The 26443-nt window shown below is 46.1% G+C and overlaps 1 protein-coding gene across 1 annotated transcript in view; it reads right to left on the minus strand.

Annotated features, from left to right (window-relative positions):
• LOC126418747 (popeye domain-containing protein 3-like) overlaps positions 1-26443 on the minus strand; it is a 291229-nt gene that overhangs the window by 100793 nt on the left and 163993 nt on the right. The window contains exons 3-4 of the mRNA XM_050085673.1: positions 16441-16578; positions 572-753 (exon numbers count right to left, since the gene is read on the minus strand). Coding sequence (XP_049941630.1) covers positions 572-753; positions 16441-16578 — 320 coding nt within the window. The remainder of the gene's footprint in view (positions 1-571; positions 754-16440; positions 16579-26443) is intronic.

The following is a 26443-nucleotide window of genomic DNA, read 5'->3' on the forward strand; positions in this document are numbered from 1 at the left end:
CGGGCTGGTTCACCTTATTCCGCCTCAGCTACACAATGTCGGCGAATACTGCGCAAACAAGTTTTCCACGTACGCTTGCATCACCATTACTCTACCACGCAAACGTAGGGTTGGTTCAAATGGCTCTGAGCACTATGGGACTCAACTGCTGTGGTCATAAGTCCCCTAGAACTTAGAACTACTTAAACCTGACTAACCTAAGGACGTCACACACATCCATGCCCGAGGCAGGATTCGAACCTGCGACCGTAGCGGTCGTGCGGTTCCAAACTGCAGCGCCTTTAACCGCTCGGCCACTTCGGCCGGCGCAAACATAGGGGTTACACTCGTCTGGTGTGAGACGTTCCCTGGGGGTCCACCGGGGCCAAACCGCACGATAACCCTGGGTTCGGTGTGGGGCGGTGGAGGGGTGAAGTGGACTGCGGTAGTCGTCGTGGGATTGCGGACCACTGCAGCTGGCCCGAGGACGGAGCCTCTCCGTCGTTTCTAGGTCCCTGTTTAAGATAACATAACATAACATAAAGTAGAACTATCTTAAACGTGGAGGAGTGATTTGGCATGTTTTGGTTACCTTGAACGGCTCGAAGAGCGTATGGTAGGCCTCCTCGAGCTCCGGGTCGAACTTGACGGGCCGCATCTGGTAGATGATGTAGACCAGCTGGCCCATGTTCAGCAGCATGAAGCTGAAGTTCCACGAGAAGACGTCGGGCGCGCAGATCACGTTCCACGCCCAGAACGAGAACAGCATGAACCCTGCAGCATGGCAGGACAACACTGTCACTCTCTCTGGACTACGCAATGCGCAGGGTTATCCGTAACACGAGTTCCCGCACCAGCAGCAGTTGGCAATACACCAGAATGCACATAACGGTATCATATACGAGGGACATTCAGTAAGTAATCCAACATATACGAGGGTGAGTCAAATGAAAACCTTAAATTTGTAATAACAAATCGAAATTTCGCGCTGTTATCTTGTAAGTTGGTAAGCGTGCTACAAACACCGTGCAGAATGGCCTGTAGGTGGCAGCATAGTGCAGATGCACACACACCGTAGCAGTATGAGTATAAAGATGGCCGCCCCACTTGCGACTTGCACCAGGGAAGAACACCGTTGTGTTATTCTGTTTTTGCGTAGTGAAGGTGTGAAACCTATCGAAGTTCATCGACGAATCAAGGTTCAGTACGGTGATGCATGTTTGTCACAGCAGCAAGTCTACGAATCTGGTAGGAAGTTTGCACATGGTGTGACTTCACTTGAAGATGCTCCCCATCCAGGTCAGGTACAACGAGTTGTGACTCCACAGAACATTGCAGCAGTTGAAGCCATAGTGAAGGAAAACCGAGTGACACTGAATGACATTGCAGCATGTTTACAGATTAGTCATGGGTCTGCACACCACAATGTGCGTGACACGCTCCAGTTTCACAAAGTGTCTGTAAGATGGGTGCCACGGCATCTGACTCCTGAAATGAGAGTACGACGTGTTCATGCTTGTGAAGAACTTCTTCGGCGCTTTGAACGAGAAGGTGACGGCTTCCTCGCAAGAATCGTTACTGGGGGCGAAACCTGGGTTCACTTTCGCCAACCGGAAACGAAGAGAGCGAGCAAGGAATGGCGCCATTCCTCATCATCGAAACCAAAGAAATTTCGAACAGAACCATCAGCAGGGAAGGTTATGCTGACTCCATTTTGGGACTAAAAAGGCGTCATTTTGGAGCATTACATGCCTAGAGGGACCACTGTCACCAGTGCATTATACACAGATCTCCTAAAAAATCATCTGCGGCCTGCAATCAAATCAAAACGACGTGGATTGCTGTCAGGAGATGTCCTTTTTGCAATATGCAAGGCCCCACACCGCCTGTACAACAGTTGCAACCATCACAGACCTGCACTTTGAGTGTCTTCCTCATCCACCATACTCACCAGACCTTGCCCCAAGTGATTTCCATATGTTTGGACCACTCAAAGACGCAATGGAAGGAAAGAAGTTCCGTTCTGATGAAGAGGTACGCCACGCGGTGCCTGAGTGGTTGCGCGGACTACCAAAAGAATTTTTTTCTAAAGGAATTTATGCACTTTGTAAGCCCTGGCAGGACTTGCATTGAACTTGGGGGAGATTATATTGAAAAGTCATACAGCTTTGTATCACTTCTGCGCAATAAATAATACTTAAAAAAATTTTAAGGTTTTTCATTTGACTCACCCTCGAATTTTTCCTGAAACTAGGTTGGTTACATTCAGTATTCCAATACACCATATTATTTCCCACTCTTTTGCCTACAAATACCTTTATTTTTTTTTCAACATAACCTCCGTCCAGTGCGACGACCCTGCGCCACTTCACTGGGAGGGCCTTCATACCTGTATGGTACCACTCTATTGGTCGACGTCGGAACCAGAGTCGTGCTGCATCAATGACCTGCACTGCTTACCGTGGAATGCATCCTTCATTGGGCTACACAGATGGAAGTTGAATTGTGTGAGGCATGGATTCTAGGGTAGATAAGGAAGAACAGTCCAATGAAGTTCTGCGAGCTCCTCAAAGGTGTGCAGATTTGTGTGAGACCTCGCCTTATCATGGAGAAGGAAAAGTTCGTTTGCGTTTTTGTGGCGAAGAACACACGGAAATCGTTTCTTCAAGGTCATGAGCGTACCACAATGCACTTTAGAGTTGATCGTTGCACCATGAAGGACGACATCAGAATAAGCTTTGATAGTCTCAAAAGACCGTCGCCATTACTTTACCAGCCGAGGGGGCGGCTTTGAATTTGTTCTTCGGAGGAGAGATGGTGCGGCACCACTCCATGGATTGTGGTTGCCGGCCGCTGTGGCCGAGCGGTTCTAGGCGCTTCAGTCCGGAACCACGCGGCTGCTACGGTCGCAGGTTCGAATCCTGCCTCGGGCATGGATGTGTGTGATGTCCTTAGGAGAGTTAGGTTTACCTAGTTCTAAGTCTAGGGGACTTATAACCTCAGATATTAAGTCCCATAGTGCTTAGAGCCATTTGAACCATTTGATTGTGGTTTTGTGTTCCGTTAGAAGTCATGAACCCATGTTCTTTGCCTGTGACGATGTTCGACAAAAAACGTGCAAGCAATTCCGCACAGACGGTCCTTCTTCGCTCTTTGTGGTCTTCTGTTTGGCGGCGGGGAACCCAGCTTGTACACACCTTTGAGTACCCCATCCGGTGGACGAGTGTGTCATCCCTACTAACAGAGACGCCCAGTTGCGTAGCGGGGTGTTTCATTGCAATCCCTCGATTACCTCGAATGAGAGTGTCCGTACGTTCCAACACTGCAAGAGCCACGGCCGGCCGGCAAGCGGGATATCGGACAGGTCTGCGCGATCTTGTTGCGATGATGACTGAAGCTTCGCCCAACGACTCACCCTGCTTTTGTTCATTGCCAGGTGTCTGTAAACATTCTCCAACAATCTATGAATATCTTCTATGGTTTGGTTAAAAATTGCATTTTGAAGGCTATGTTACCATCTATCGGAACTTCATGAAACTATAGGGGTACAAGCGGCAATATTCCACGATGTTCCACTACAAATTCCCCATTTTTTTCAACAGAAACTGACCGAGAAATAAATCCGCTTTGTTATTTGTTGAACGCCCCTTGTACGTTTCCGAGCGCACATTGCGAGGTCATTGTACTTCATTTCCACCTTGTATGGAGTACGAAGGCCTATAGCCTAGCTTTTATGACGTACACAGCTTTATGAACTGCCGAAGTGGCCACGATCGAGACTCAAGTAAGCGGTCACCCGTCGTTAGTGGCGGCTCTGTAAACGCAGGTATGGAACGCACAGTGAACAACAGTCGATTCACGGTTACAGGACTTGAGAGTCCGACCACGGAAACTCGTACACGGCACAGACACCACTAATAACGTGGGCGTACGTGACCTGGGAGCACGGTGCACAACGCATTTCCTACAGACGTGACGGTGCTCTGCAGTTATCACGCTACCACCAGTGTCTTTACGAGCGCATCGACTGTTTTAGAGGCTGCAATCACTGTGGACCACGAACGAACTAATTTGCTGGCTTGACTCGTTTTTTTTATCAGAAGTGTCGGTCGTGCAGCAGCCGCTATAAATCCCAGATACTTTACACACAGCTAATCCTCAGGCCCTTTTTAATACGAATACAAGTTAGCGAAGAATATGAATTTCGTGATACGATAGAATTAATGATGTGATTATACCAGAGGGTTATATTTTAAACCAAACAAATGTTTTTTAAATAATGTTCACACATTCGTGAATGGTGGCCTTATATGTAATTCATGAACAAATTAAAAAGAATTAAACAGTAATCAATATATGTAATGCGAGTAGAACATAGAATACAAAAGCACGAGCGAGAAAAGTTCGTTTAACTGCACAGTACTTCACGAAAATCAACAGCAAACATTCAAACACTCAAAACGCATTTCACCACCATCAGTCGAGACGTAAAACAAAATGCATTCTCCTGAATACACACGAATGTAAACACCAACTGCAGAAATCAATTGCAGTTGACAGCTGCCTCAAATGCCCTAACCAAAAATAAAAAGACAATTACCGAAAACTTAGTTCAAATAATCTAAGTCCTGAGAAAAACTAAAGTCTGCACCTAGATCTCACAAAATTATTAGAAGTTGAACAAAAAGTTCACAGCGACCAGACAGCAGCACACTCGCCAACACCGGCCAGGCACTAAGACGCTGACAGTACACAGCGTACACCCAACCACTCGCCGGTAGACACCTTTTGTGAAGTCACTCATTACCGAAGCCAACTCAGACACTTAAATAACGACCACCAATCAAAATTAAAGCTCGTTGTAGATGCATATAACATACTAGAAAACGGAGAAAATTACTGCAGTCATTTTGCAGCCCTCGTTGAATTAACGATACAGTATTAAACAAGTTATTAACAAAGTTAACAAAGCATCCGGTTTTGCGACGTGACAAAACATGTAAAATTAAACACTAACTTGTGGCTACACATCCGCTTGAAAAATTAGCTAAGGGTGAGCAAAACTCATTTTGCACTCATACTGTGGAGGATTTACGATACTGACATATTTGTATAAAAACTTTTAATAAACTCATCTACACCGAAATGCCAAAGAAACTGGTACAGGTATGCGTATTCAAATACAGATACACTATGTGATCAAAAGTAACCGGACACCCCTAGAAACATACGTTTTTCAAATTCGGTGCATTGTGCTGCCACCTACTGCCAGGTACGCCATATCAGTGACCTCAGTAGTCAGTTGACATCGTGAGAGAGCAGAGTGGGGCGCTCCGCGGAACTCATGGACTTTCAACGTGGTCAGGTGACTGGGTGTCACTTGTGTCATATGTCTGTACGCGAGATTTCCATACTCCTAAACATCCCTAGGTCCACTGTTTCCAATGTGATAGTGAAGTAGAAACGTGAATGGACACGTACAGGACAAAAGCGTACAGGCTGACATCGTCAGTTGACTGACAGAGACCGCCGACAGTTGGAGAGGGTCGTAATGTGTAATAGCCAGACACCTACCCAGACCATCACACTAGAATTCCAAAGTACAGCATGATCCACTGCATGTACTATGACAGTTAGGTGGGAGATGAGAAAACGTGGATTTCATGGTCGAGCAGCTGCTCATAAGCCACACATGCCGGTAAATGCCAAACGACACCTCGCTTAGTGTAAGGAGTGTAAACATTGAACGATTGAACAGTGGAAAAACGTTGTGTGGAGTACGAATCACGGTACACTATGTGGCGATACGACGGCAGGGTGTGGGTATGGCGAATGCCCAGTGAACGTCATCTGCCAGCGTGTGTAGTGCCAACAGTAAAATTCGGAGGAGGTGGTGTTATGGTGTTGTCGTGTTTTTCATGGAGGGGGCTTGCCCCTCTTGTTGTTTTGCGTGGTACTATGACAGCACAGGCCTACACTGATGTTTTAAGCAGCTTCTTGCTTCCCACTGAAGAGCAATTCGGGGATGGTGATTGCATCTTTCAATACGATTGAGCGCCTGTTCATAATTCAAGGACTGTGACGGAGTGGTTATACGACAAATACCTGAAATGGACTGGCCTGCGCAGAGTCCTGACCTGAATCCTATAGAACACCTTTGGGATATTTTCGAACGCCGACTTCGTGCCAGGCCTCACCGACCGAGATCGGTACCTCTCCTCAGTGCAGCACTCCGTGAAGAATGGGCTGCCATTCCCCAAGAAACCTTCCAGCACGATTGAAGGTGTGCCTGCGAGAGTGGAAGCTAAGGGTGGGCCTGTTCATATTGAATTCCACCATTACAGATGGAGGGCGCCACGAACTTGTAAGTCATTTTCAGCCAGGTGTCCGGATTCTTTTGATCACATAGTGTACGTAAACAGGCAGAACACGTTGCTGCGGTTGCTAACGCCTATATAAAACAACAAGTGCCTGGCGTAGTTGTTAGATCGGTTACCGCTGCTGCAATGGCAAGTTATTAAGATTTAGGTGAGTTTGAACATTGTGTTACAGTCGGCGCACGAGCGACGGGACCCAACATCTCCGAGGTAGCGATGGAATGGGGATTTTCCCATATCACGAATGTAACGTAAATATCAGGAATTCGTCGAAACATCAAATCTCGGACATCGCTGCAGCCGGAAAAAAAACCCTGCAAGAACGGGTCCAACAACGGCTGAAGAGAATCGTTCAACGTGACAGGAGCGCAACCTTTCCGCAAATTGCTGCAGATTTCAATGCTGAGCCGTCAACAAGTGTCAGCGTCCGAAGCGTTCAATGAAATGGGCTTTCGGAGCGGAAGGTCCACTCGTGTACCCTTGATGACTGCACGACACAAATCTTTCCGCCTCGTCTGGGCCAGTCAACACCGACATTAGACTGTTGATGACTGGAAATGTGTTGCCTAGTGCGACGAATCTCGTTTCAAATTGTATCGAGTGGATGGACGTGTGCGGGTACGGAGACAACCATGTACCCGGCATGTCAAGCTGGTGGAGGCGCTGTAATGGTGCAGCGGGGGGGGGGGGGGGGGGGGGGGCTCGGGGGGCTCAGTAGGAGTGATATGGGAACCCCGATACGTCTGGATACGACTCTGACAGTTAACACGTACGTAATTTCCTGCTTCTGACCTGCATCCATTCATGCTCATTATGCATTCTGACGGACTTGGGCAATTACAGCAGGCCAATGAAGTACTCTAAACGTCCAGAATTGCTACAGAATGGGTGCAGGAACACTCTTCTGAGTTTAAACACTTCCGCTGCCCACCAAACTCCCGTGACATGAATGTTACAGAGCATATCTGGGATGCCTTGCGGCGTGCTGTTCAGAAGAGATCCCCACCCCCTCGAACTCTAACGGATTTATGGACAATCCTGCAGGATTGATGGTGTCATCTCTCTCCAGCAGTACTTCAGACATCAATCGAGTCCATGCCACGTCGTGTTGCGGCACTTCTGCGTGGTCGCTGAAGCCCTACATTGTATTAGGTGGGCGTACCACTTTCTTTGGCTGTTCAGTGAGTAACTAACGATATACATGACTGATTCGAAAAGTAGCTTATTGTATTGTTAACTGATGCTGTAAGTTTTCACATGATGCGTCATATCATCAGTTTTCCCCAAATGATTAGTTGCTATTAATTTTGTAATCTATCATAATTATTGAAAACAATTCCAATTTTCTTAATATTAATCCTAGAATTTTGTTTCAAGTTACAACATCGGCACGATTGTTGTGACCTACTTGGTTCTTCTCTATCACATTTGTGGGTTCCGTAACGTAGCTTCCTTAAAATATTTAAGGGGCAGTCATATGAAAACGAGACATCCGGAAAAAAGTAAGTGGTTTGCATTTCATTTTAAAAGAAATTGGAATAATTGTTAATACATTTACCGCACTATAAGACAAGACGGCCTATGCCGGTATGGAAAAATGTGTACCGTTGCTCACAGAGCCGTGATTGTAGCGAGGCGCGCACCTCTTCGTCCGAAGCAAACCGACGACCACGAATCTCTTTCTCGAGAGCTCCAAAAATATGGAAACTGCATGGAGAGATATCGGGACTGATTGGAGGATGTGTAAAGGCTTCTCAGCGAAACCTCTGCAGTGTACTCGACACGACCTGGGCAAGATGCGGGCGGGCGGCCGCCAAAATTTCGTGGGCGTTTGGACTTGATGGTACTTCTCAGTTAACGCATAGCGGCAATGGACACGTTGCAGTAACTGAAGCGAGGCACGAAGTGCAGACTACCAAAAATGGCGTCGGGCGGCAACATTCTGCTGCAGAACACTGCCCTCCCACAGGGTGCAGAGGTTGTGTCGACAGCGCTGCAGATGCTTCGCTGGGAATCCCTTACAGATGCCGGCGTAAAGTTCCCGATCGCCAGACTTTGAGCGAGTGTCGTGTTTTCAGCACCAAACCTCTGGCAGTGACTCACTAAGCAAGTGCACGCGACACTGTCTATGGTGATGCGTCAGTCGGATGGGCGCGTTAAGTTTGGCGGCCCCCTTGTGGGAGTAAGGTGCGTACCGACGTCGGGTTCCACCCTCTCCTTTCCCCCATCATCATCACACAACACAAACATTACATTCCACTCCACTCTATGCGCACACACACACAGACAGGGTGTTTCCATAGGAGTGTGAAAAAATGTAATAGGACATCGAGAATCCTCCTCTGAATAATTTGAGGTAGGGAACTTGGAATCGGAGAAGCTAGCTTAAGGAGATGTGGAAGTAAACTTGTCTACCGCTTTGTCTAGTATTACTGTTTTCCAGCTTATTTACAACCAACATGAGTACAAGTTTACACGTACTGTGCTGTTGATTTAGATGTTCGTTCTTTGTTTCTACCTTGCCGGACAGTCGCGAGTTTGTGGCGCACCTGCCTGACGTCGGCTCCGGGCCCTGCTCGTCGCATTGCATTGGTGCCTGTTTTCGCGGACAGACCATTTCCTCGAGGCCATTTCGAACAACGCTCTCCATCGGAAGTGTAAGTGGTTTTGGTGCCTTCGTTTCCTGGAACCATTTGCGTTGTAGCGACTGTCACTTGTTGGTTGGTTGGTTGCCGTAATGTATGTGTTGTTGAAGTAAGAGCAGCCGGCAAGGTGTGTGATCGCATGGAGACCAGCAGTTGTGGCCGAGCGGTTCTAGGCGTTTCAGTCTGGAACTGCGCGACCGCTACGGTCGCCTTCGAATCCTGCCTCGGGCATGGATGTGTGTGATGTCCTTAGGTTAGTTAGGTTTAAGTAGTTCTAAGTTCTAGGGGACTGATGACCTCAGATGTTGAGTGCCATGGTGATCAGAGCCATTTGATCCATTTTGAACCAGCAGTCACGACTCCCTTCAAGGAAATCAGCGTCTCCAAAAGATGTAGTAACTGTAAGGTATTGAAGATATTAGGTCACACTCTAGTTGTAATTTTCTGCATATTGGGAGTTACATTGCAGACTTATGCAAGGAAATCAAAGTGCACCAAACCTAGTTTGTGGTGATGTTGTGCATTTGAATAAAATAATATTATCTTCAAATTATTTCCATTTCATCTTTGTACACATTGTCGGCCTTAAAGTCTGATACTATTTTATAACATTGCATTTGTGTTCAAGTCTTAGTTTAAATGTTTGCAGCATTGATACTGCTGCAAAATTTAAGTCGTTTTATTGAAAGCACTTATTGGTTCTTTTAAAACTTATATTATTATTTATTGATCTCTTATATTAATTGATGTTTGCTTGTTGTTTGCCGTGTTTTCTGCGGTCTGTTTGTGTTCCAGTTTCTGCGAGTTGGGGTGTGCGGGAGCGGCGAAGCTGTGACGTGCCGTCTAAGGGGAAGTGACTCACGGCTGGGCCCCGGCGTTTAGGTGTTGTTTTGGACGGCTGGTCTGCTGCTTCTGGCATTTTAAGTTAAGTCACCTTTTGCCCACGGCAGCCTGGCGTCACTGCCCGTTTGGTGGTTATTGAACCTATTTTATATATATGTAAAAAAAAAGGAAGGGTTTAATTGCTTGGGAATCAATTGCATTAATTAGCTTGTTGTGCTCCTTGTGTTATTTGGGTTCGTAACGAACTGGTGTGCTTGTAAATCACTTTCATGTTATTGATTATTGCCTTTAAAAAAGGGGGGGGGGAACATTATATGTGACACCTTTTAAAATCACCTCCAGATTGTAATTTGTTTCTTAAGTATTGAAATCTCCAATAAGTACATTTGATATTGTCTTAAAAAGGGCCACGTGTTGATTGCCTCTAATTTGTTTCGTAAAAGCTATTATTAATAACTGATCTGCTAGTTGCTTTGAGGGGGGACAGTATTAGTGATTCTAAACAAAGAGCTTCATTTGGCCGTATGCCCTATTCCGAATGGTTTCCGAGATAGAAGACATTTAATATCACTTTTGTACGTTTTTCTTGAATAACTCGAAAACCTCATCCTCCAGTGAAAACGTGTCGCAGTACAAAATTAAACTATATTAAATTTCCCACAGGAAAGGTCCTATTCATTTTTTTTGTCTAGAACTAATGGTCGCGTCAAGCGAGTTTTTCAACAATCTCGCGCTCTCTTTGCACAAACCATTGTTCAGAATCACTCCTCCAAGCACGCACCTTTCCTGCTGGTTCGCTGGCTCCCCCTGTCTATGGTGATTCTGGTGTGACGTGTTAATGTGATTAGTTTCTGATTCATTGTGCTACACACCTTCGTAGCATGGCTTCATTCGAGTCATTCTTTCCGGCCATTGCAATTTTTATATTCTTTTGTCGTATGTATGACACACAGTCACGACGTATGGAATGGCGCATCAAATTGCGAGGGAGCCCATTTTCACTTGCACCGCTTCCAGGGTTCCCTATTAAAACGGAATGCTTGTTAATATGGAAATTGTTGGATGTCAGCATATTAGCTGACTTGCAAGAAGAAGTTCTTGTTTTCAGCTCTCCTTCCTCCCATCGATTGGGCTTCACGTGTAGCTGTTTTTTACTCCTTTTTCGAATTAGTGTTCTAAGGTCCTGACATGGGCGCTTATGACCTTAGTTGCTTTTGTGCCCTTAAAGCAAAACAAAGAACACAGCTCTGCTGGTTCCTGACTGATGTCAAGATACAGTTGAGTCGGATTGGGTAGATGATCAGAGAGCGGTAGACACACAAGGACAGAAGCGGGTGGGCTCAGAGGTAAATTGTGCGGTTTTTGATCGAGCCTCATTTCAGCCTGTTCCACAGTCCTACCGGTCAGGCGCTGACGCGGCGACAGTGCAGCACCCTACAGCACAGAGGGCAGAGAGAAGGTATGGAGGTTAACGGTCCCAACTGAAGCAATTATTGTTATCGAATCTGAGGTAGCAAGTGCAGTCTGACCGACAACCACCCTGCGGGGAATGATCGTGACTCTCCAACTGTACATACTGCCCGTAGTTTGGGGAACGCAACGTAGGAGGACAGTACTTGGCAGAGAGTGGTGGGATGTGTTCCAGCTGTCTGTGAAGAAGGCCAGCTACTGCTGGTTCCATTGTCTCTACGCTTATCAGAAACAACTTCCATTCTACAAACCTAAGAAGTGGTTGCACAGAAACTTGCGTATTTCTCACAGTATTGTAGGTGTATTGTTGGCGTAATGTGGAAGTGCATTTTCCAGAAACACAGCAACGCTTTTTTAATCCCAAGCTTATATGTTTAGAGACTCATTTTAGTGCAGAATGGCATCGCACTTCTTTATTCTGAGATTATGCACAGTTTCTGTATTGATAAAAATTTGAATATTTCTAGACAGCTGTTACACCTAACTCATTAAAGGAGAACGTTGATGAAATTGACCGAACATGTTAATTTTCGATTTGCTTTTTTATTTATTGAGAGAACCCTTATACGTCACAAAAGTTTCAGTAATGAAATCGCACCGAAAATGCCTGAAAAATAATTAAGTGGGTGACGTGCCCTTCCTGCCAAACCCACGTTTCGAAGCAATACTTCAATACAAGCATATGAACTCTTTGGCTTTATAGATCTTCTGCATATCTGTTCCGTTGGAAGATGGAAAGAGCTTTGGTGGACACAACAGATGCACAAAGAGGACATTACGCATTCTTCAAGTGTATTATGGCAAGGCTATATAATACGGAACCTACCTCGTGTCAGTGACACGAAAAGTGCACTATGGGCTACAAATTTCCATATGGTGTCAACAGATGAACATCTGTGTCACATTAGCTGGTCTAAATATCTACAAGCTCAGAGGAGTAACAACGCCTCCTTTCACAAGGAGAGCCTTCCAAATTGTCTCCCGTCATAGCCTACTTACAGGTTTCTAGCCGATCTTAAACTTCTAAAAAAAAATGTGTGTTCATGGCAAAACCCAAATAAGTCTCTAAAGTCTCTAAAACATGTCACATTTGGAAACGAAGCCCTAAAATCATATTTTTATTTGCCACAAAATGGTTCAAATGGCTCTGAGTAGTATGGGACTTAACATCTGAGGTCATCAGTCCCCTAGACTTAGAACTACTTAAACCTAACTAAACTAAGGACATCAAACACATCCGTGCCCGAGGCAGGATTCGAACCGGCGACCGTAGCAGCTGCGCGGTTCCGGACTGAAGCGCCTAGAACCGCTCGCCCACAACGACCGGCCATTTGCCACAGTCATCAGAGTAGCTTCTTATAATGTTCTTGTATTTGTTGATGGGAATGTAGAGTGGATGAAGCTATTAGAGACAATGGGCTTTAAGATACGAAATTTCACTCAAGACATCAAAAAAATAGATTTACAGCGCCTCTCAGCTCAGTTGAAGACCTGATAAAGAAAAGAAGGCAAAAAACAAGAAACAGAAGGGAAGAGGATCCTGAGTACAAATCTGGGGCCTTCTGAAGAGGTGACGTAAGATAAAAAGTTAGGCTGAACTTAGCGTCTTTTTTTCTCAGAGTAAATGAAGGATGCAATTATGACATTTTGTACACTTATTTCTACAAAAACAGTAAGTGTTGTCACAAGAATAAATTTTGAAATTCTGAATGTAAGCTAAGATATGCTGCAAAGCGCTTGGAATTTTGTACGAATTTTGTCATATGAGATTCATTCAAATGAAACCTGGTCAGTGCGTTTACCTCTGCCTTACACGTAAGGTGGCACCACGTAACTGCGGGTATGGTGGCGCCATCTATTGGTAGAGAGACGGACGCGTGTGCACCGTTTAATGTTGCGTAGCGCCAGTGTGGTTTCACGCCGAAGAGAAGGTCGTCCACTACCGAAGATTTAGGCGAGTAAGTAGGAACAACCGCAGAATCACCGTGGACGAGATCTATCGATTACTGGGTATTAGCGTGGGCACCGACCAAACCATAGCGCATCAACATTTGAACTTTCGAAAAATCTGTGCGCAGTGGATTCCCCACCAACTGACCGCCGAACAGCGAAATACCCGAATGGCGCTGTATTTGAGTCATCTGCAACGTTATCATGAGGAGGAATACGGCTTTCTGTCGCTTATTGTCACAGGTGACGAAACATGGTGTTACCATTTTGAACCTGAAAGCAAGCGTCAGTGCAAGCTGTGGAAACATGCGACTTCACCACTCCAAAGAAATCAAACGCCGTGCACCCCAGGTCTGGCCCACTGCTTGTCGAGATCCTGGAACGGGGAACCACGATCAGTGCTCAGCGTTATCAAGGTACTGTACAGTATCTCAGACGAGCCATCAAATCGAAACGCTGAGGCATGTTGTCCAATGAAGTTATCCCCCTGAGCGATAATGCCCGCCCACACACGGCCAATGCGGTGAAGACGGCAGTGCAACAGTTTCGGGGGGAAAAACTGGAACATCCACCATACAGTCCCGACCCTTCACCGTGTGACTTTCATGTGTTTGGACCTCTAAAACAAGCTATGCGCGGAAATCGATTTGCAACGGACGACGAAATGTGTGACTGGATCCAGGCCAGGATCCGACAGCAGACTACTAGATTCTTCAAGGATGGAATCGACCGGCTAGTGTCGCAATTCGGTAAATGTTCCAACAGTTTTGGCGACTATTTTTGAGTATGTGTACTGTGTATAAGTACATTTTTGAGCTAATAAAATCGTTACCGTTACTTTACACTAGTGACCAGGTTTCATTTGAATGCCCCTTGTACTTGCGGAATAATAATTAAAAAATAATTAAAATTATACTATTCGATATATTTTTAAAAAAACTCGTGAGAGAAGGTTATTATATGCAAAGGGATTAAACAGGGCGAACCTCTCCAATACTTTCTGAGAAAGAGGTGCGTATATTATTTCTTGAAAATAAAATTTTGAAATTCCATAAACAGAGTGAAATATATACAGGGTGGTTGGTCCAGTGATAGTGACTGAGCCAAATATCTCACGATACAAGCGTCAAACGAAAAAACTGCAAAGAACGAAACTTGTCTAGCTTGAAGGGGGAAACGAGATGGCGCTATGGTTGGCCCGCTAGATGGCGCTGCCATAGGTCAAACGGATATCAACTGCGTTTTTTTTTTTTTTTTTAAATAGGGACCCTCATTTTTATTACATATTCGTGTAGTACGTACAGAAATATGAATGTTTTAGTTGGTCCACTTTTTTCCCTTTGTAATAGATGGCGCTGTAATAGTCACAAACATATGGCTCACAATTTTAGACGAACAGTTGGTAACAGGTAGGTTTTTTAAATTAAAATACAGAACGTAGGTACGTTTAAACATTTTATTTCGGTTGTTCCAATGTGATACATGTACCTTTGTGAACTTATCATTTCTGAGAACGCATGCTGTTACAGCGTGATTACCTGTAAATACCACATTAATGCAATAAACGCTCAAAATGATGTCCGTCAACCTTATTGCATTTGGCAATAGGTGTAACGAAATTCCTCTCAACAGCGAGTAGTTCGCCTTCCGTAATGTTCGCACATGCATTGAAAATGCGCTGACGCATGTTGTCAGGCGTTGTCGGTGGATCACGATAGGAAATATCCTTCAACTTTCCCCACGGAAAGAAATCCGGGGACGTCAGATCCGGTGAACGTGCGGGCCATGGTACGGTGCTTCGACGACCAATCCAGCTGTCATGAAATATGCTACTCAATACTGCTTCAACCGCACGCGAGCTTCGTGCCGGACATCCGTCGTGTTGGAAGTACATCGCCATTCTGTCATGCAGTGAAACATCTTGTAGTAACATCGATAGAACATTACGTAGGAAATCAGCATACATCGCACCATTTAGATTGCCATCGATAAAATGGGGGCCAATTGTCCTTCTTCCTACAATGCCGCACCATACATAAACCCGCCAAGGTCGCTGATGTTCCACCTGTCGCAGCCACCGTGGATTTTCCGTTGCCCAATAGTGCATATTATGCCGGTTTACGTTACCGCTGTTGGTTGGTGAATGACGTTTTGTTGCTACATAGAACGAAAGCAAAAATTTGTCATCGTCACGTAATTTCTCTTGTGCCCAGTGGCAGAACAATACACGACGTTCAAAGTCGTCGCCATGCAATTCCTGGTATATAGAAATACGGTACGCGTGCAATCGATGTTGATGTAGCATTCTCAACACCGACGTTTTTGAGATTCCCGATTCTCGCGCGTTTGTCTGCTACTGACGTGCGGATTAGCCGCGACAGCAGCTAAAACACCTACTTGAGCATCATGATTTGTTGCAGGTCGTGGTTGACGTTTCACATGTGGCTGAATACTTTATGTTTCCTTAAATAACGTAACTATCTGGAGAACGGTCGGGACACTTGGATGCTGTCGTCCAGGATACCGAGCAGCATAGATAGCACACGCCCGTTGGGCATTTTGATCACAATAGCCATACATCAACATGATATCGACCTTTTCCGCAATTGGCAAACGGTCCATTTTAACACGGGTAATGTATCACGAAGCAAATGCCGTCCGCACTGACGGAATGTTACGTGACACCACATACTTATACGTTTGTAACTATTACAGCGCCATCTATCACAAAGCGAAAAAGTGATCCAGCTAAAACATTCATAGTTCTTTACGTACTACACGAATATGCAATAAAAATTGGGGGTTCCTATTTTTAGAAACGCAGCTGATATTCGTTTGACCTGTGGCAGCGCCATCTAGCGGGACAACCACAGCGCCAACTGGTTTCCCCCTTCAAACTAGACAAGTTTCGTTCTTTGTCGTTTTTTCGTTTGACACTTATTTCGTGAGATATTTGGCCCGGTCACGATCAATGGACCACCCTGTATAATCTAAGGAGCCAACAGCGCTTGTGTTAATTCCATGTAAAACGTAGTACAGAATTTCATTGCCGTATCTTCAGAGTTGTGAATTTGGTGCATATTATAAACAGTGTGTGTTTCTTACGAATGTCCACCCGTTGGTGTAGCGTTTACATCTCCCGCCACTGGATGGACGCTGATTAAAGGCACACTTACCGAGTATGAGCGCGGAGTGCATGAAGAGCACGCCGTAGGGGCTGCTGGGCGCCGCGTAGGAGATGACGAAGCAGGCGTTGGCCAGCTGGAACAGCAGGTGCTGCGGGCTCTGCAGCACGCCGCACCACGGCAGCGGGCCTGCGGGCACAAACACACAGGGGGGCGTAGGCGGAGGCGTAGGCGTAGGCGAGCGGTAGACACAGTGGACGCAGGCGAGGCCGCGCGGCTGGCTCCCCTAGCAGAGAGTGTATATAGGCAAACACGGCAGTCGGGCAGCAGCTTCTGTTTCATCAGTAGCGCGTCAGAATCCAGGATTTCGTTTCCGGGTTGTAATGAGCTTCTTATAGCTACAAGGAACTTATAGATTTAGTTACTGTGTGCATTTTAGTCTAAAATCTTAAATTTATTGCGTACTTCTGAACCCAGTAGCTACAGTCCTGAGGTTTTTTTTGCTGTCCAGTCTATAGTTGCGCGGTCTTTAGTACGGACAGGCACTATGGTTGCTGCGTTCAGACGCGAGCTCAGTTTGTGACCCGTCGATTGCAGCCCCAAGCGGTGCTGACTCCAGTCACGCTGCTGGAGGCTGCTGCACCACAGCAGGGGGGGGGGGGGGGGGTACGCCGTACCTCCAGCACGTCCCTCGCATCCTCCGACTGCTCCACTTCCGGGACCACTCCAGTTACCGCCTCTACTGAGCATGACCGCTCACCTGTGGGCGAGTGGGAGGTGTGGCAGGAATTAAAAGACGCAGATCGAAGCCCCCCCCCCCCCCTAGTTCTTCTGAATTACGAGTTTTGGGTGTGACGCAGCTGACGAAGATCGTTAGCCGGATGCAGTTGCTCGCCCTGTTCCAGATGAAGCCTCGTTGCGTGCACAATCTGTGCAATCACAGAGAGCGATATTACTAGTACTTGGAGTTCCGGTTTGAACAAACTCGCTTCCTTCTGCATGAGACCCTTCTGTTCTGCTCGGTAACTGTGGTGGCTCCAAAACTGGCTGCAAGATTTCTTTAAAGTCAGTACCGCCATTAGACTGTTTTTTATTTGCAGTGTTACATTTACACGATCATGATTTCGGCCATTATCAAGTGTTTTAATGCCTAAGATGGCATACTGTGCTATTTAAAAATACACTATTAGACACATTGCGTATTTTAAATACGACAGTATGCCATCTTAGGCACTGTATAACATTAAAACAATTGATAATGGCACTTTAAAGCCGAAACCATGATAGTGTAAATGTAACACTGCAAATAAAAAACAGTGCAATGGCGGTACTGACTTTAAAGAAGTATATTATGACTGTCGCCCCACATAATGAAAAAATTATTAAATGGCTGAAAGATGTTAGTTCTACAGAGGCAGAGTTAAAACCACTTTAGTTACAATCTTTGTGTAATGTAATCACTGATATGCCTAGTTTCAGGTCGAATTAAATTTCAGGTCGAATTAAAAAAATTAAAGTTCGAATTAAAGAAAAGCAAATTGTTACCTACTATACGGTAGTTCATAGACGGTTAAATTGTCCTGATGCAGTGATCACACAGCTCAGTGCTGGAAAAGAATTTACTTATCAGGTCACCAAGTCACTGTCCTCGTACACATTTAAGGAACTCGAAACAATTAAGATACCGCACAAAAATAATCAGTAAACCCGTCAACACTGACCTGTTGCTCAGTCATTGTTCACGGGACTCAATAGAAACTGCGTTCCTCTAATAAGATCTCATTCGGAATTAAATAGTAATAACTGTCTCAGAAGTCACGAATTAAAGAAAACGAACTGTAAGCAGTGTATGCGAATATTTCAGAATGTTCGTTACCGGACTACGGCACACTGCTCACGACAAGAGACACACGTGCTGCTCGCTGCACCTTCTGCCGCTGACTGCCTCATCTCACACGTGCTACGCCTATATATAGTCTCATCTACGAACGATACATTTTACACTACTCATTATCGAAGGCAGCCACTTAAATAAAATATTTTGCGACCCTCAAAATATTGAACTTTATAATTAGCGAGTTAATTAACAAATCCTGCACGTCAAATGGACCATAAAAATATATGAACTAAATCATAATGCCAAATTTCATAATCTAACAGAAATTTTAACATAGTTTCTAATTGAAGTAAGCAATGGTCTAAAGTTTCAATGATAATTAATTCGGAAGATAATTAGTTTCATGCAGTCTTAGGTACCTTACGGAAAAGCTGGAGATATATACTGGATGATCAAAAAGTCAGTATAAATTTGAAAACTGAATAAATCACGGAATAATGTAGATAGAGAGGTACAAATTCACCCACACATGCTTGGAATGACATGGGGTTTTATTAGAACCAAAAAAAAAAAAACAAATGTTCAAAAAATGTCCGACACATGGCGCTTCATCTGATCAGAATAGCAATAATTAGCATAACAAAGTAAGACAAAGCAAAGATGATGTTCTTTACAGGAGATGCTCAATATGTCCACCATCATTCCTCAACAATAGCTGCAGTCGAGGAATAATGTTGTGAACAGCACTGTAAAGCATGTCCGGAGTTATGGTGAGGCATTGGCGTCGGATGTTGTCTTTCAGCATTCCTAGAGATGGCGGTCGATCACGATACACTTGCGACTCCAGGTAACCCCAACAAAGGTCTGGGGACCTGGGAGGCCAAGCATGACGAAAGTGGCGGCTGAGCACACGATCATCACCAAACGACGCGCGCAAGAGATCTTTCACGCGTCTAGCAATATGGGATGTTTTATTTTTTTTTGTTCTAACAAAACCCCATGTCATTCCAAGCATGTGTGTCAATTTTTACCTCTCTATCTACATTATTCCGTAGTTTATTAAGTTGTAAAATTTTATACTAACTTTTTGATCACCCGGTATATACTTTCAAATGGTTGGTTGGTTAGATGGTGGTGGTGATTAGTGTTTAACGTCCCGTCGACAACGAGGTCATTAGAGACGGAGCGCAAGCTCGGGTTACCGAAGGATGTGGAAGGAAATCGGGCGTGCCCTTTCAAAGGAACCATCTCGGCATTTGCCTGAAACGATTTAGGGAAATCACGGAAAACCTAAATCAGGATGGCCGGAGACGGGATTGAACCGTCGTCCTCCCGAATGCGAGTCCTGGTTGGTTAGAGAGAGGGAACCAAACTGCAAGGTCATCGGTCCCATCGGTTTAGGGAATGAAGTCGGCCGTCCCCTTCCGAAGGAAACATTCCAGTATTTGTCTGAAGCGATTTAGGAAAATACGGAAAACCGTAATTAGGATGGCAGGACGCGGGTTTGAACCGTCGTCCTCCCGAATGCGAGTACAGTGTGTTAATTACTGCGCCACCTCTCTCGGTCATTCAAATAGCAAGCCTTATTATGTCGAAATATACACTCCTGGAAATGGAAAAAAGAACGCATTGACACCGGTGTGTCAGACCCACCATACTTGCTCCGGACACTGCGAGAGGGCTGTACAAGCAATGATCACACGCACGGCACAGCGGACACACCAGGAACAGCAGTGTTGGCCGTCGAATGGCGCTAGCTGCGCAGCATTTGTGCACCGCCGCCGTCAGTGTCAGCCAGTTTGCCGTGGCATACGGAGCTCCATCGCAGTCTTTAACACTGGTAGCATGCCGCGACAGCGTGGACGTGAACCGTATGTGCAGTTGACGGACTTTGAGCGAGGGCGTATAGTGGGCATGCGGGAGGCCGGGTGGACGTACCGCCGAATTGCTCAACACGTGGGGCGTGAGGTCTCCACAGTACATCGATCTTGTCGCCAGTGGTCGGCGGAAGGTGCACGTGCCCGTCGACCTGGGACCGGACCGCAGCGACGCACGGATGCACGCCAAGACCGTAGGATCCTACGCAGTGCCGTAGGGGACCGCACCGCCACTTCCCAGCAAATTAGGGACACTGTTGCTCCTGGGGTATCGGCGAGGACCATTCGCAACCGTCTCCATGAAGCTGGGCTACGGTCCCGCACACCGTTAGGCCGTCTTCCGCTCACGCCCCAACATCGTGCAGCCCGCCTCCAGTGGTGTCGCGACAGGCGTGAATGGAGGGACGAATGGAGACGTGTCGTCTTCAGCGATGAGAGTCGCTTCTGCCTTGGTGCCAATGATGGTCGTATGCGTGTTTGGCGCCGTGCAGGTGAGCGCCACAATCAGGACTGCATACGACCGAGGCACACAGGGCCAACACCCGGCATCATGGTGTGGGGAGCGATCTCCTACACTGGCCGTACACCACTGGTGATCGTCGAGGGGACACTGAATAGTGCACGGTACATCCAAACCGTCATCGAGCCCATCGTTCTACCATTCCTAGACCGGCAAGGGAACTTGCTGTTCCAACAGGACAATGCACGTCCGCATGTATCCCGTGCCACCCAACGTGCTCTGGAAGGTGTAAGTCAACTACCCTGGCCAGCAAGATCTCCGGATCTGTCCCCCATTGAGCATGTTTGGGACTGGATGAAGCGTCGTCTCACGCGGTCTGCACGTCCAGCACGAACGCTGGTTCAACTGAGGCGCCAGGTGGAAATGGCATGGCAAGCCGTTCCACAGGACTACATCCAGCATCTCTACGATCGTCTCCATGGGAGAATAGCAGCCTGCATTGCTGCGAAAGGTGGATATACACTGTACTAGTGCCGACATTGTGCATGCTCTGTTGCCTGTGTCTATGTGCCTGTGGTTCTGTCAGTGTGATCATGTGATGTATCTGACCCCAGGAATGTGTCAATAAAGTTTCCCCTTCCTGGGACAATGAATTCACGGTGTTCTTATTTCAATTTCCAGGAGTGTATTTCCTACCGCTCACTGAAAATGTAAGGTCATATTGTTTTAACCTCCTCAGTTAATAATATTTCACAATGAATAAACTTTCTGAGTTAACTAATTAGATCACTGCAACTACATTAGCAAGTAGTATGTAATGACCAGTGAAATTCAACAGGACTAGCCCTATTTGTAAAACTGAAATTGCTGCGCACTCGGGGGTACTAGGTACACTGTCATATTGTCATGTCTCTTGTAGCATTCTGCTCTTTTATGCTGCTAAGACGCATACGTTACCGGGTGCTCTTTACTGTGTTCTGACTGAGAATGCATCCAAGAGCACTATTTCTAGCACCACAGCAAATTCCTTGTCAAAATCGGGGGAAACCAGTATCAGGTCTTCGATCAACGTCTTCTTCAATTCTTGAAATGCAGATTCATATTCTAGCGACCATTGAAATATAAAACCGCTTTTAAGCAAATGATTAGTGGTTGAGCGATTTGTGCAAAATTTTTGACGAATTTATGGTAATGGTTAAGAGGTCCAGACATGACTGTAATTTCTTCGTTTTTTGAGGCGTTGAAATTGCTGCCACCAAACAAGGATCGACTCATACACCCCCTCCACTAGCAATATGGCCCAAGTACTTAACCTGAATTTGTACAAATTACTTGCATCAAAACTTAGCGTAAGATGCACTGTTGGTAGTCTACTTAATACTTATTCCAACCATTTTGCATGTTCATTAATATCTTCTGAAAAAACTGTATCATCATCGAGTTTTCTAGGTTTTCAGCTACGCAAAAACCAATATAGCAATCTCTGACGTGTCTCTGGTGCATTTTTAAGCCCAGATGGCAGCCTGCAATATTGAAAATGCCACCATCGGACCGCAGAAACTGTTTTACGGCTGTCTTCTGGGACTACCTCCATCTAGTGGTAACCGCCTTGCAAATGAGTCATCGTGAAATACTTGTATGTACTTAAATTATAAAGTTCCTCCATCATATTAGGTAGTGGATAGATGTCAGTGATGTTTCGAACTTTCAAGTATCTATAGCCATAACAAAAGAGATATTTCTTGGTGCGACCTGTTGATTTTTGAGAACCAGGACTACATGTGACGGTTAGCGACAATCACTGGCTTCTATGACGGCTTCTGACAGCTGTCGGCAGATGAATTCTTCCATGAGTGGCTGGAATTGCTTTGGTATACGATACGACTTCCTATAACATGGAGCATTATTCCCCGTGGCTGTACAGGGTTGAATAACTCGGGTTGCAAGTAACAGCAGTAATTCCATAGTTCTCCAGTCACTGTCCTGTAGATACGCCACTTCGTATTGTAATGCAGAATCCTCGACAGTATGCATGTAGCCGTGGTCAGTGCATGACCTACCTATATCTTCGTTAGACTCGCACCGTCCGTACCGAAACTGTCTTGGCTAACCAGAACCATACATTCCCTACTCACGTTAGCTATGAACGCTATGCTTCCGCATACGAAACAGTGTGTTGTATCCGAATGTTCTCTGTTTCAAGTGGATCAATCCCCTGAGGTTAGTTCTTACCTACAGAAACCGAAACTAATTTTCCTGTTCTGACAGTATGTTATCATAGAAACCCATGTGCAGCTTGTGTGTACACAGAGCAGATGGCACCATCTTCATGAAAGGTATGTGCTGTGCCATTGCCTCTTGCGGCGGTATCACGCAGCGAAAATGGCCTCCAAGCTCAGCTGTAGGCTGCGAACTGTCGATTTTAGCGCGGTGGTTAGTTACGAAACCAAGTCGGAGAATTGCATAACACACTTCACCAACTTGTGGCAGCACGTCCATGTGCTAGGCGAAAGTCTTAACTCCAGCGCTACACTTGAGTAGTGTTGTCCCCAATGATCTTGTATCATTATTACCGGCTCCGCATAACCTGTAACGTGGAGGCTACGGTCTCTTTCAACCCAAGAGAAGTGGCGCGTCTACTAATACATGTGACGCTGTATCTACCAAAAACCTATTTTCCTTGCCACCAACAAAACTACACAAGCAGCATTCCATCTGTGCACGAACTCGCGCAGTGCTACACTTTATCAGAAAAGTTTTTCAACTGCTGACATGTTTCTGTCTGCGTTTAATGAACACTTTATTCTGATTCCTATTTCCCTGTTTGCTACTCTGACACTCCTGTGCCTTACGAAGATACGACCGACTAGCCACATTCGTAATATTCCGTCTGCAGACAAGTGTTGTTAGATATGGCCCCCACGCACACGCCTGTGGCATTTATCACCGAGGCCAGCAACCAGCGGTCGCTACGCCTCCTAGTCGCTACATCTGTCTCTTCCAACTGCGCTGACAATCGTGATAGCCGCGGCTAAGATGGATTCTCTATCCTAACCTCACGCAACATTTCAGCAGGAATGCCGCGCGAGAGTACATCGAGAACCCTATTTTCAGCTTCTCAGCGTAGTTCTACACTTACTTCCTCATTCTGTGTTAGCACGTACGTGTGAATGTTGGGATCTTTCACATCATATCCGGGAGAGACTGAACGGATTCAATATGCTTCTGCATCAAAGTACTGAACCTCTCCACGAAGAACGGAGTATTGTTCTGCTTACAGTACCACTGTTGTAACGCCTCAGCTACTTCTTCGAATGTGTGCGCGTACCGTAAGGTCTCGTGGCAAGTCACGTATGCGATAGCTTCTCCAATCAAAGTCAAATTGGTCATACGCAGGCAAACTTCTTCAGACCAACCGCACAGTTCCACTGCACCTGGAACTTCTTTGAGTAATGTGGTTTTGTGCTCCATTGCCTTGCCAGAAAAGGGCGAAATCCAGTTTTCTATTGCAGAGTCGATAGAAGGAGTGGGTACACTCGATATAATGTTAACTTCTTCAGTTTGTCCTAGTGTCTGTTGTTTCTCGGCTGGCAGTACCTCTGCCTACATCTTATAGCGTTCTCATTCCCCAACTTTCTAACCTAACGATCCGTTCTGTCATAGCGGCAACAAAATGACTCGTAGTACTGGTGCTCGTTTCTACCACCCTCCTGCATATTCTACTACCGCCCAAGCAAAACAGTATACAGTGTGTTCGGAAATTCCCGTTGCAAATTTCTAGGATCTGTAGAGGGTAGTGAGTATATAATATTTTCAATAGAAACCCATTTCCGGAAACGTGCTCCTTCCGTTCTACGACGGTTTCAGTTGACAGGTGTAGCACGTCCGCGTCTGCTGGAAAGTGTCAGAGCAGCTTGTCCTGGTGTGCAGTAGGGTAGACAAAGTGACGCGTACTGCATCAGACGGTCACCTCATGTTGCGTCGCACGCCAAGTTTAGTTTACGAGACTCCAGTAGTGCCAGAAGACGATCTGCTCGCACGAGTTCTGTCCAGTGCACTGGAAACTGGAGAGACAGCGGGTGGGATGCACAGTGTCTGCCGGAACATGCTTCGTAGGTACAGTGTCTGTAACAACGTTGGAGGTCGCCACATCGAGCCGCTGTTGTAATGCATCAGTACTGTTCTAGTACGCTGGGTTCGTTTTTGTTTTGGAACAATGCAAACACGTAATTTTTAAGTGTTAATACAGACAAATCTGCTTAAGTAATAAATGGATGTTTCGTTATGTCTCTTTTCTAATTGTTACCTGATAACTGTATTACGTCACGCCTAATTCAGTTCCTCAAGCGGAGGTGAAAGAGTTAGACATCAGAACAGTCGTAGAGAGGAAAGAGTACGTTTCCGAACATGCGCTCTACAAATATTATGTACTAACTCCCCTCTGCAATTCCTAGAAGTTTGTAACAGGAACTTCCGAACACCCTTTATATAAAAGGGACGACACCAGGGCCACACTACACCCCAAAGGGAGTAACCGTTAACGCCGATTCGTACTGCGCAGCACTGTCATTGCCACGCAACGCCAAAAGGAACGAAAGACATGGTAAATTAAGCAGAGGGACTGCTCTCGCACACGACAAAACAAAAAGCCACACGGTACGCACACTGCGAACTTTGCTTCAGTCTTTTCGATTTCCATTTTCTCCACGACCTGAAAGAATGTGTCGCAGAAAAGAGATTGTCCTGCGACGACAATGTTGACACAGCGGTTCTCGAATGGCTCCGTGACCGAAGAGCAGGTTTCTATTGTCGAACGATCGGTTCGCCTTTCCGAGCGTTTTTTACCGACAGGTGGTGACTATTTTGAAAAATAGTGTCACGAATCTCTGTCACTTCGAAGTGTAACACAGTTACCTGACCTGTCATAATAACGTGGAACTTCGTTTTTAGGGTCAACCGAATAACATGATACAATTTTTTAAACCATTTTTAAAAACTTTAAAAATTCTTTTATATTTCAGCATGTGTAACAAATGGGGAGAAGGCGTCTACGAATCATTACTTTGGAATATACAATGTGTTAATAGAGTGAAACAATGTTGTACAGCAGCTTCAGTCACCTGAACTGGGAAGTGTTTCTAACCTTCCTATACCTAGTCGGCAACGGCCTTGCTGCAGTGGTAACACCGATTCTAGTCAGATCACCGACGTTAAGCGCTGTCGGGCTGGGCTAGCACTTGGATGGGTGACCATACGGTCTACCGAGCGTTGTTGGCAAGCGTGGTACATTCAGCCCTTGTGAAGCAAACTGAGGAGCTACTCGATTGAGAAGTAGCGGCTCCGGTCTCGGAAACTGACATACGGCCGGGAGAGTGGTGTGCTGACCATCTGCCCCTCCATATCCGCATCCAGTGACGCCAGTGGACCGAGGATGACACGGCGGCCGGTCGGTGCCGTAGGACCTCCCAAGGTCTGTTCGGACGGAGAGACTTCGATCCCTAGCCACTTTTCCTTCACGAAGTACGAGCGTTGGGTATGATGCAGGTGTAATTGTTAAGCGTAGCTGACTGTAGTGGGTGTGGCGTGGTGCGGTGCCGTCGATGTGTTGGACGGCGGTGAGGGCAGTGAGGGGGTGAAACCCGCAGCCGGCACTCGGCGCACTCTCCCCAAACAGCAGCGAGGAGGCCGCCGAGCTCAACGTTCCCACCCGACGGACGGCTCACCGCTAACAGTGTCCCGTACCCTGACTTGACAAGACATTGCGGAGAAGCTTGGAATTTAATTCAGGACATTGGTTATGAGGCGCTCTGTGGCACGGCGGTCAGAGCAGCTGAGACTGCTGTCTTGATGGGTACGCCCTGTGAGCGATGTCAGCGATGT

This window comes from Schistocerca serialis, chromosome 9 (genome assembly GCF_023864345.2).
Source record: "Schistocerca serialis cubense isolate TAMUIC-IGC-003099 chromosome 9, iqSchSeri2.2, whole genome shotgun sequence".
NCBI classification, from domain to species: Eukaryota; Metazoa; Arthropoda; class Insecta; order Orthoptera; family Acrididae; genus Schistocerca; species Schistocerca serialis.